Source organism: Sorghum bicolor, chromosome 3 (assembly GCF_000003195.3).
Source record: "Sorghum bicolor cultivar BTx623 chromosome 3, Sorghum_bicolor_NCBIv3, whole genome shotgun sequence".
NCBI classification, from domain to species: Eukaryota; Viridiplantae; Streptophyta; class Magnoliopsida; order Poales; family Poaceae; genus Sorghum; species Sorghum bicolor.
Genome location: NC_012872.2, coordinates 68859032 through 68871101, shown reverse-complemented (window position 1 = coordinate 68871101; position 12070 = coordinate 68859032). Strand labels below are relative to the sequence as shown.

Genomic DNA, 12070 nt, shown 5'->3' with positions numbered 1-12070 from the left:
ATAACAACTAATATATTAGAAAATTGCATTTTCTATCTCTATCCACATGACTCGCAATAGCAAATAGAAAATAAAGGGCATTATAGACAAAACCACCAATACATCCACCTTTTAGCCCGTATATTCAAAATAGATAGCTATATTAGCTATGAACTATAGCTACTAGTGGATCTCAACATGACTTATACCCACATCTTGAAGAACTTGCATTATAAGTTTGTCCTTTCGCAAATGTAAAGCCAGTCTCAGACATGCCATTCTTTGTGTTTTTTAAATCATTAACCACATGAGTGCTTCCCGAAGGTATATGGCTCTATTATCCTAAAGTAGCAAAGACAAGGTGAAATCATTAACCATAAGGCCTACTTTGGCAGCACAGGGGAGTTTTCCCTGGGAATCTAGTCCTACGCGTGGAAATATTTTGAACACCTCATTCCCCCATCTTCCTAGGGCAGACTTCCACAGGTGCGGGGTTTTCCCTGACGTTGTTTGGCAATAGATTGCCCTGAGCAAGTAAAACGTGAACTGTCTGCACAGCAACACTTGTATGAAAGTATGCACTGTTTCTTTTAAAAAAACTGAGAACTTCTGCCAAAGTACGGCAATAAAACTGAAAACAATGTCTTGAAAATAAAGAAAAAACTGAAATTTTTTAATAATATAGAGAAATAACCTCATATCAATGCCGAGCACTTTTCATGAGCATAATGCATGGAAAATCACAATACTAATTATTTGACGTAGTCCAATACATATAAAATTAGTTCCAAGTGGCAAACTTAACTCAGCCAATCCATTCTTCACCAGATCACAGATGGTCACCATCTAGATATCTAAGACATAATTAAAAAATATATGGTTTAACTCTTTTTCATGGGTAGTGTTTGAGAAAAAAAAAACTCCTTTCCATGAGCTTCTCACATAGGCACTACAGCTAGCAAAACATTTTTCTTCTCAAATCATACAACACTTCCTCCACAAAGAGCACTGCAAATAAACAAAGGACAAACATTAGCAGCTAAGACACACAAAACAAAACCAACATAATTTTCTGACTGAAAGATAGCATATATCTAACTGAAAGAGACTTTTTCTGAATGAAAGACTAGACAAAAATAAACTCGTCATCTACTGTGAAGAGCATCACTAGTATTATTTTGCATGAACAACAGTAAGTGGCAGTAGCTGGGCATGTCTCAACTAGTTTGGCCTTTTTTACAAAAAATCCTAATGACAACATCTTTCCTTGAAAATAGAAGCAGAGGCAAAAACAATATCCATGAGATTTTGGGACTTCTAAAACCTATGTCTGCTGCTGCATCTGGGACTGACTAATACCATCGATGAAAGACACAAGTATTATAAAAACTTAGACCACTTGTTGGTTTTGAATGGTTCACAAGGTTCAGATTTCGAACAGTTGAACTAGTAGCAATTTCAGAACAGCAGCAAGCATACATGGGACAAGAGTCTGAATCTTGGAGGGTAGCAAGTAGCTTATGTGTATCCATGCATTCATTCATCAAAAAAGAAAGACAACAGGCATGTTTACTTGATTGCAAGAATATCAGGGCTAGAGTCTCTGTCTAGAAATAAGAAAGGGTTTCTAATACACGCCTTTTTACATAAACTAGATATATACTTCTCAGTGTATCCCTTTCTTTTGATTTCATTCGAGATAGCTCGGAACTAATCCCAACCTAGAGCATAGCATATAGCATAGACAGATACAGAAGAAGCTGGGTTACCTTGCTGCCCTGGATGGAGTAGCCTCCGATCCTTTGCTTCACTGGTGATACAGAGGAAGGCCTGACTGAAAAGGAGAAAGGAGAGGGTCAGGTAAGGAGGGTCTGAGCTGCCGTCGGGGAAGACAAACAAAGCAGCGGCAAGGTGGCGTAGATCCGGCCATGATGAGATTCAAATCGCATCCGCCGATTGACTGGCGCGGGACCAACCAAAATGGATGGCGGATCCGGCCGGAAATGGATCCGGTGCGGTGCGTGTAGACTACTCACCCGAGACGGAACGGACGGAAGGATGGAGGGAGGGAGGTCGCCGGCGGAGAACGGACGGAAGGAGGAAATGGGATGTCGGGGCGTCGTTGAAGGGATGATGGGGTGGATGCGACTCGACGTGAAGCTCTCCCGGATGGAGACCGGCGGCGGAGCTTGGGCGAGCCGCGGCGGAGCCTGGGCAAGCCGCGGTGGAGCCTGGGCGAGCGGCGGCGGTGTTGCGAGAGGAAGGAGTCGGGCGGCTCGCGAGTGCACGGGGAAACTCTCCCGGACAAAAGGGTCGTGGATTTGTTCCCCGAGTAAAATACAGGGAAGCGGGCCGCATTCCTCGACTTCGTGGGCTGCCAAATGGTGCATAATTTTGGCCCGGGGGAGGCTGGCACGGGCCTGATTAGCCCATGGAAAAGGCCGGGATCCCTGCGGGATTCTGGGCTGCCAAAGAAGGCCTAAGAGTGCTTCCCAAAGGTATATGACTTTATTATCCTAAAATAGCCAAAGCAGGGTATAAAATTTAGAGATTTTTTTGTTACAAAAAATATAGCTTCTTATTACGACTAAAGAGTCTACATAGTGACCCGTGTAAATACGCTCGATAATAAGGGGGAAGGGTGATCTAGATATTAGTATTCACAGTTTACCTGAAGTAGACACAAATGTTATTATCTTCGTGGGGTCTTCGACCATGAATAGAGAAGCGGCTATGACGATGGCATAGAATCATCATTGTCACACTTCAATAGTACAATCGAGCTCCTTTCTACATTTGATTGGCTTATGTCTTCGAGAATTTCTTGGCCATAGATATGAACAGGGATTCACCGCACTCAAGCAATCTCCTTGAGTTGCCCACACACGTATAGAGTTTAGTTTATTTGTGTTTAAATTTTGAGGATGACATGATGATTTTGCCCCTAAGTGAAAAATGAATCAATATAGAGTTTAGTTTATTTGTGTTTAAATTTTGAGGATTAGTTCACATGGTTTATCCGTATGCTTCTAATTTGGTCTAATCCTTATGTAATGGAATTCTCATCATGTGTTTCTGACGAAATACTTTGATTGTTTATTGTGCATTGCTAACCAACCAACACGCTCGCAGGGGAGGATTATAGGAGAGACTAGCCGTTAGCAAGGCAATAGGTTCCTTGGACCAGAAGGAAATTAAAACGCCCTGCAAACGGACAACCCAAATGCCTCGTCTCTACAACGAGAGATCCCAAAACTGGCCGCCGCCGCCCCATACGTAACGCATTGCTGCAGCCGCGTTTCCACTTCTGTGGCTTAGGCCTTGTTTAGTTCCAAAATACTACCTCCATCCAAAATCGTAAGTCGTTTGATTTTTTTTATCCCAAGCTTGACCACTCGTCTTGTTCAAAAAAATTATGCAAATATAGTCAAATTTAAGTCATTATTGAAGAACTTTTATTAATAAACCAATACAAAACAAAAAAGTGATATTTTATACAAAACTTTGAATAAGACGAGTGGTCAAACTTGATATTAAAAAAGTCAAACGACTTACAATTTGGGATGAATTGAGTATTTTGCAAAATGGACACTGTAGCTCTTTCGTTTGTATTTGACAAATATTGTCCAATCATGGACTAACTAGGTTCAAAAGATTTGTCTCGTCAATTCCGACCAAACTGTGCAATTAGTTTTTATTTTTGTCTATATTTAGTACTTCATGCATGTGTCTAAAGATTCGATGTGACGGGGAATCTGAAAAATTTTGCAAAATTTTTTGGGAACTAAGGCCTTGTTTAGTTTCCAAAAAATTTCAAAATTTTCCGTCACATCGAATCTTGTGGCACATGCATGGAGTATTAAATGTAGACAAAACCAAATACTGATTACACAGTTTACCTGTAATTCGCGAGCTGAATCTTTTGAGTCTAGTTATTCCATGATTGAATAATACTCCCTCCGTTCCAAATTATAAGTCATTCCAAGAATCTTGGAGAGTCAAAGCATTTTTAAGTTTGACAAAAAATATAGAGAAAAATATAAAGATTTATGAAGAATCTAATGATACTTGGTTGGTACCAAAAATGTTATTATTTTGCTATATAAATTTGGTCAAACTTGAAAAACTTTGACTCTCAAAGATTCTTGGAATGACTTATAATTTGGGACGGAGGGAGTATTTGTCATAAACAAACAAAAGTGCTACAGTAGCCGAAGCCAAAAGTTTTCCTCACCTGAACAAGGCCTAAACAAGGCCTTAGCTAACCTATCAAGTCGGACCGCGACGTACGGCAGCTACATCGCGGTTGCACACACCGGCACGCCGCCCAGTCGGTAGCCGACGACAAGCTAGCATCGGCAAGATCGCGTGTGCATGCCATGCGCTCTCTAGCCGCGCCGCCGCTCCCCCGCCGGCGTACGTTTTTCTTAATCCGGTCCCCAACTGGCAAGTGGCAACTGTCCCGACCCGGCGCGTGCGCGTACGTGTATGTGACGGTTGTGTGACCAAAACCATAACCCACCACCGGACGCCGCCACCACCGGGACGTCCGGCCGCCCGTCTCACCTTCACGTCGGGTGGCGACGCGGGATTATCTGGCGGCTGGCAGCTCCCGTGTAGTGGGCGGGCCGCGGAACGCACGGCGGATGCCGCGCGTGCGGGCGCGGCGGCCGTCCAGCACGATTCCAGGATGGAAAAGCTGGAGCGCAAAGCAAAAGGGGCAGGCAGAACATTCTCCCTGCTGGAGTTGGACCGACGACACCGGGCTTGAGCAAGTGCGCGCGCCATTTGTTTAGGCCTGCCTTTCGGCTGCTTGTGTGCCGTGTGATGCGAGATTGCCTGACGCATGTGCTGAGTTTCCTTCCTAGTCCTAGATAGTGTAGTAGTGCAGAACGCGACGAGACGGTTGGCAGCATCACATGGTGCGGTGACCGGTGACGGTGAGGCACCGTCGTCGCACCGCCACCACCTGCGAGGCTGTTGGGTGACTTCCACAGGGATGGCAGGCAGTTGCATCATCTTATCTTCTGTTGCAAAACTTTTAGCTGCCAGCCAAAAGTGGAAAGAAACTCTATACTCGACGGTGATCTTTCGGAGTAATCAATCGGCGTTCAGAGAGCCTTTGGTCATTCCTTGTGCGGTCGTTTGTTATGAACATGTGCGGACGTTCAGAGTCTTCTCTGACGGAGCTATTGGCCTGTAGTACGCTTGGGTCATGCTGATGTTCAGACCGAGCCACCGAGCACTGGTTATGCACAACACAGGTTTTTTAGAAAAACAAAGACGAGCTTCTTCAGTCTTACACTTTCTCCTCTTTCGTTTTCTTTTACATTTACTTATTAATTTTGCAAAAGCTTTCACTTTCTTATCGGATTTATAATGGGGTCTGATTTGGACAGAGGAACCAATCAATCATATTCATTTGGGCGTGGAATTGGAATATGCGTTGCTTTGCTCAACACATGTGCCCTGCGTACCATGAATTGGTATCCCCATTAATCTACTTCGGGTCCTTGTCACCGGATGACAATTGGCGCCACTTTACTGTAAGCAACCTCTTATTGGGAATCAGTCCAGAGATTTCCAAGAAACCTTCAATTTATTATATATTTGTATAAAGTGGTTAAAAATATTCCTGTCATATCCGAATTTTATTCCAAAACCGTGTCAACAAAATTGGATTGGAATTAGTATTCTGATTTCTCCAAAGTGCGCCAGGTCAATAGATGGAAAAAAGATGTCCGCGTGAGATACAAGCTTGAGACTCTTAAACAAGACCAACAAAAAAAAGAAGTACCACGTCAATGGATGATGCAACAAAGCCAATGACAATGCAATTGGATTCAATTCGAAATTGTGATGAGCCTTACACACTTAATTTAGTCAGAAATTGTGCGGGCTTTTGACCCAATAACAAATATGGGCTTCCCCAGAAGCCCATCAAAATCCTTCCTCTGTTTCGTACTTTCGTTCGGCACTCTATCCACAAACTCGAACATCCAGCGTCGTGTACCGGTGATGTTGCCACTGCCCACCGTGGGGGCGGGCGCCGCGTCGCCGGTCACCGCCGCAGGGGTAGCGGCACCCCTCAGGTCTCGTCCGCTCCGCCTCGTCGCGACTCGAGCCGCCACTACCCCTTCTTCTCCCTCTGCTTCCACCTCGGCCATATCCAGCGCGTCACCAGCGGGGCATTCCCGCAAGCACCTGTCGGTCAGGGACGGCTCCCCGTCGAAGCCCACCAAGCCCCGGGTGTTCTTCCTCGACGTCAATCCTTTATGCTTCCGCGGCTCCCAGCGCAGCCTCGGCGCCTTCGCGCGCTGGCTGGCGCTCTTCTTCGCACACGTCAGCCTCCGTGACCCTGTCGTCGCTGTGAGCACACGCTCGCTGTTTCAGCTCTACACAGGAGGAATCATCGATCGTTAGATGACTTCTTTCTGAAGATTTTCTCTCTGGCCTTAGGTTTTGGACGGGGAAGGAGGAAACGAGTACCGGAGGCGGTTGCTGCCTTCGTACAAGGCGCATAGAGCTCGCGGAGTCGGCACTGGCGCTGACACGCGCGTCGTTAACGTTCTCCGCGAATGCAATGTCCCGGTGGGTGAACCAACACTATGTTTAAACTAGTACAGTCACTCAATTGTTCTCAGGTCAAATTATTGAGCCTGACAATTTGGAAACGGCGAATTCAGGTTGTAAGAGTCGATGGATATGAGGCTGATGATGTGGTGGCTACCTTGACAGAACAGGTTTTACAGAAAGGTTACAGAGTTGTCATTGCCTCACCAGATAAAGACTTCAAGCAGCTGATATCTGATGATGTTCAGCTAGTCATGCCCATTCCTGAGATTGGCCGATGGTCTTTCTATACATTAAGGCATTATGTCGCTCAATACAAGTGTGATCCAACTGCAGACTTAAGCCTTAGTGAGTATATTTCTTTGTTATTGATCCATGATTTCTGTAACCATTGGGACTCTGTTATATTTGAACAACTAATGAACTGCCAGCTATGTTGCACAGGGTGCTTCATGGGTGATGAAACAGATGGTGTTCCAGGAATCCAGCACTTGGTTCCAGGATTTGGTCGAAAGACTGCAGTGAAACTACTGCAAAAACATGGTTCATTAGAAAACTTGCTAAACACAGCTGCAACTAGAACTGTTGGCAAAGATTATGCCCAGGATGCTCTCACTAAGCATGCAGATTACTTACGGAAAAATTACGAAGTTCTTAGTCTGAAGAGGTACGAAATTTCCAATTTGCAATGGTAACAAATATGCAAAAATTCAATCATTCATGTACTACGCTTGTGCTTTGGTTAATGTGTGCTATCTCTGCATGCTCAAGTCATTCCTGGTAGTCTAACACTGAACTATGCTTAGCCGCATTTTGTCATCACTCACCAAGCAATAGTACGAAAATATTCACTGGAGATACGGATAGGTTTGTATTTGGCAATGATGCTGCATAGATCTGAACAGCTCAACTTATTCCTTTTTCCGGCCTCAGGGATGTAAGTGTTCAGTTTGATGATAATTGGTTATCCACGAGGAACACAAGCAATGACACCAATGTTCTAGCTGACTTCATTCTTAAATTTAATGGCCAAGGCAGAAGCTAAATAGCTGGTACAGTAAAACATTTGTACAAGCTGGACTTGTTCGTCACCAGTCACCAACCACATGATCTAACCAGAACAGAGGGATGCATAAAGGTTGAAGGAGCCAGCTGCTGAAAAAACTGCGTATGCTGTATACCCTTGCTCCAAAGAAATAGTCATCACACATTCTCGCTTGTGATGTGTGGAACTGGAGTAGCCGTGTAAAATAGAAGGTGTCTTGGTGGCTACATGGTGTCCGGGATAAGCTTAAGAATATCCAGGAGACCAGGACCAAGCTGCAGTGGTACTACTACTGTGCCGTAGCCTGTAAAATCCACAATTATGTTGCCAGGAGATTACAGATGGAGTACATTGTACTGGTAGCAGCTCGTTGATGTATATGCAGTTTATCGTAAGCTTGTACTAAGACATATACATCGGATACTGCTTGTACTACTAAAATTTTATTTACTGCTTGTATGATGTCCCAACGTTTTTGTCAGGATACAGGAAGCTTATATGATGTGCTATCATCGGATACTGCTTGTACTACTAAAATTTTATTTACTCGGTGCAATACATATATATGACCTTGTAGTTTAAACTGTCATTCAGAACGATTTCTTTGTTCTGCTTCTAATCTGGGTAGTCGATACTGAAATTCAGCAATGAGCATCACGGGAGCCTCTTGCCAAAAACATCCCGTACAGCATATCGAACTGTGGAAATTGGTTTGCAAATGGAATCCAAGGCCCCGACCCTTTTCTGGTCTGCTGTAACTGTAATTGGAACCGCCCTACTATTTTTCAAGCAGAGTATGAGGATCTGGTGGTCTGATGATCTCACTCACCCTGAAAACGGTGTAGTGCCGCTTTTACCGGTCATGTAATCTGTGACCTGCATGGGACAAGGAAGGATTTGGGGCAAATATGCAGAGCTTTCCCTGTTCCCAAAGCATGGAGGCCCCCTTTTAAGTTCCTACCTTTTGCTCCTTTCTTTCATCACCAACTGGAGCCCAATTGCTACTTTTGAGTATGCAATTGCATTGGAGACACAAAAATGTCCATCTTTCATTTCCGTTACAATTACAAACATGGCATCTCCAACGCAGTTGTAGACTTGTAGTGCTTGATCAGCGCATAGTGGAGAGAAAACCTAAGCAAAGGAGGGGCGCGTATGCGAACATCATGTACGATGCTACTGTAACTGTCCTGCTCTGATGAACGCCAATGGTAACTCAACATCTCCACTACTGTACAGATCATTATTCATTTTTTAAACAAACTACAGATCATTATTCATCACCAGCCCTTTTTTTCCCCATTGCTGTTCGGTTGTTCATCTTCTCCGTAGTCAACACTACGATTAGAGCAGTGTCTGCTACTCTGCTCTCAGTTGAACACAGGCAGAGCTCACTCTTCTGACCACATGACGCATACATGCATGTACGTACTCGTGTACGTAGTACATTACATACCTGCTAGGTCGCACAGTACGTACGCCCCTGACGTCCATCTGAGTTCCGACGGCAGGAACAGTGGCGCCAGGCCGCCCCATGCGTGCAACAGCCAACAGCACCGGCCCGACCCGAGGCAGTGTCTCTGTGACGAGCATATGCATGTGCGTCAACCGTGAAACCCATATCAGATACTAGCCGCACACTGTTTGCTTTACTGCTGCGACGGCGCGTGTACCACCGCTGCTCACGTCACCGGGATCGCGATCGAAACTTCGGAGGGATGGACGTGGACCCGAGAACGGACAGGGCATACGTACGTACCCTGAAGCACTATTATTTTCTTCATCAGGAAAATAACTTGTGCAAAACGGTGCCACGAGACGGATTCATCAACAAACAAAGAATTCAAGTAGCCAACGGATAATCAAACAATACGATAACAATGTTGGTATACTACTTTGTCATCACAAGATCACAAGAGAGACATGAAACTAACAGAGCTACTCGTACTTGCTAATCCAATAATTCCTAACTCTAACATGACCTAGCCAACGTTGGCGGTTTGGCACGCAGCCGCTCAAGCAACGAGTCCGACGTACTCGAGCTCGACGGAGCCCAGCCACAGTTTCCCCCTCCTCTCCGCCACGTCGCTCAGCGTGACACCCTTGGCCGCCGTGAGCTCCTCGACCTCCACCCCTTGAGCGTCCAAGCGGACCCCGACCAGGTGCTTCACGGGAGCCGTCTCCGACGTCGCGTCCAGGCGCTGCTTCTCCTGGTTCAGCGCCACCCAGTAGCCACCCTTACCGTCCCGCCTCACGTTGTCCGGGTACCCCGGCAGGTCCGCCAGCAGCTCGTACTGTCCCGCCCGAGCGCCGCGGAGGAAGTACCTGAACGCCTGGCACGGAACGGTGTGCGCGACCACGACCTGCGCGCCGTCGCGGCTGACCGCCACGCCGTTCGGGTACGGCAGGCCGGACCTGAGCACGGTGACACCCCCCGTCCGCGCGTCGTACCTGAGCAGCCGCCCCGTCGCGTCCGCGTTCATCATGATCTCCGTGTTGAACCTCCTCGGGTACGTCGCGCTCGAGTCGGTGAAGTAGACGTCGCCCGTGGCCTGGTCGACGTCGAGGCCGTTGACGAAGTTGAACGGGACGCCGTCGTCCGAGCCGGTCGCCAGCACCTCCGCCTCGCCGCCGCCCGGCCCGACCCTCATGAGCCCCAGGTAGGCGTCGGCGATGTAGAGGTCGCCGGTCTTGGCGTGGAACTGCAGGCCCAGGGGCCGGCCGCACAGGCTCTCGGTCTCTGTCGACGGTAGCACACCCGCCGTGCATAGCGGGATCTTCCTGTAGTTCGCGCTGTGCGCGTACGTGGTCCAGCCGACGGAGCTGCCGCCCCACTTGAGGACGCGACCGTCCGACACGCCGGCGTAGGGACCCTCGCCCTTGCCGTCGAACGCGAGGCTCTCGGCGCCGCTGACGCCGCTGGGTAGAGGGAGGCGGAAGCTCCACCGCGTGTCGGTCGTCTTGACCTGCGCGGCGGCGGCACTCGGCGCGGCGAGAAGCGCTAGGACGACGACGGCGAGGAGCGACGACGTCGTCAGATTGAGCCGCTGCCCACCCATGCTGTGCCTGTACGTCGTTCAACTAGCTCTTCCTCGGGATGGATATATTCGTCGTTCTACGTGCACTCTCACAGTCTCGTGATCGTGAAGCGTGTGCTGGATTCGTCGTGTCTTGTGATGTGTATCTCTCTCTCGCCGCGGCGGGGGCTCGCGTTTTATGGCCCTGGAATTGGAAGCTGCCCGTCGTGCCTTCGGACTCGGCTCCTGTTGGCGGGAGATTTCGTTTACGAGACGGACCTGCTGGGATTTTGAGAACCTTGGCCCGCTCATAAACCTGAAGTGGGCTGAGATCCAAACCAAACCCACATCAATCCAAAACATATAGATGTGAAACTCAAATCCAAACCAAATTAGACCGTGACTTCAATCATCCACACAAAACCATACCACTTATGCGTTAGACCCATTAAAATACATTTCCAACCCACCATTTCACCAGCATCTAATGCTGTTGTTTATATTTAGCCATAAACAAAAGCAAAAAATAGATAGATAGAATAAAAAATCATTGTAAACATTATTATTTACAGCCAAACCAGTTCAACCCACTTTAATAGGGCCTAAACCAAACTGGCCCAACAACCTTTTCAGCCTGTTTCAATCCAAACCAATACAACCTAAAAGTAAAACCAAACCAAAAAACCCGGTTTTAACCCAAACCTTTGTCAGGTTTACCCGCGCACACGGACACGGTTTTGGTCCTGTCACGCCTCGGACCCAAACAACGACGTCACTATTTCACGAACGTTCAATGGAAACAAAAGCAACGGTCAATTTCCGACAGCACTGACATAACCCCATTGCATCTCTCGCTTCATTCTCTTTCTCTGGCTATGATGTCAGCATTGACATAACCTACAAAAGCCATTTTTTAAAATGCTATAACTTATATACGGTGTGTCCATTTTTAATTTTGATGGCACTAATGTGTTCTACACGATGAGACGAATAAAACTAGACCCCACTTACATATGTTTCGAAGAATTTTGTTCTATAAATAACTTATATGTACTAACTAGCATATATAATTTAGAACATATAAGTTAGAACACACCATTTACATGTAATAGCTTATGTGTACCAAATAATCAGATATAACTTAGAAAGTATAACTTAGAATATATAATTTATAATGTATAACTTATAAATTATACGAAACCTTGAAAACACAAGAGTTATGAAACATATTTTATTTATAAAAAGTTATTAAACACAAAGGAATGAACTAAATTATACCTTATGACAAAACTTGCAAACACAAAAGTTATTAACATACAAAGGAACAAATTAACTTATAACTTATATCAAAACTTACAAACAAAAAAGTCATGAGATCTAACTTATGTACGCAAGTTATTCCATGTAACTTATGTATATAAGTTAATCAATATAATTTATGTGCATAAGTGGTAAA

The 12070-nt window shown here is 46.0% G+C and overlaps 3 protein-coding genes across 3 annotated transcripts; 1 reads left to right on the top strand and 2 right to left on the bottom strand.

Moving 5' to 3' along the window:
- LOC110433337 lies at positions 700–2450 on the bottom strand. The gene is made up of 3 exons (XM_021455222.1): positions 2016–2450; positions 1749–1813; positions 700–987 (listed from the first exon to the last, which is right to left on the bottom strand). Exons 1-3 carry the CDS (start codon positions 2335–2337, stop codon positions 955–957), a joined length of 420 nt encoding a protein of 139 aa, XP_021310897.1. The 5' UTR covers positions 2338–2450; the 3' UTR covers positions 700–954.
- LOC8063115 (5'-3' exonuclease) lies at positions 5860–8106 on the top strand. The gene is made up of 5 exons (XM_002458803.2): positions 5860–6348; positions 6439–6570; positions 6666–6900; positions 6997–7219; positions 7486–8106. Exons 1-5 carry the CDS (start codon positions 5899–5901, stop codon positions 7595–7597), a joined length of 1152 nt encoding a protein of 383 aa, XP_002458848.2. The 5' UTR covers positions 5860–5898; the 3' UTR covers positions 7598–8106.
- Positions 9430–10656, bottom strand: LOC8063114 (protein STRICTOSIDINE SYNTHASE-LIKE 10). Its single transcript, XM_002456676.2, has one exon. The coding sequence runs from the start codon at positions 10654–10656 to the stop codon at positions 9613–9615; it is 1044 nt and encodes a 347-aa protein (XP_002456721.1). The 3' UTR covers positions 9430–9612.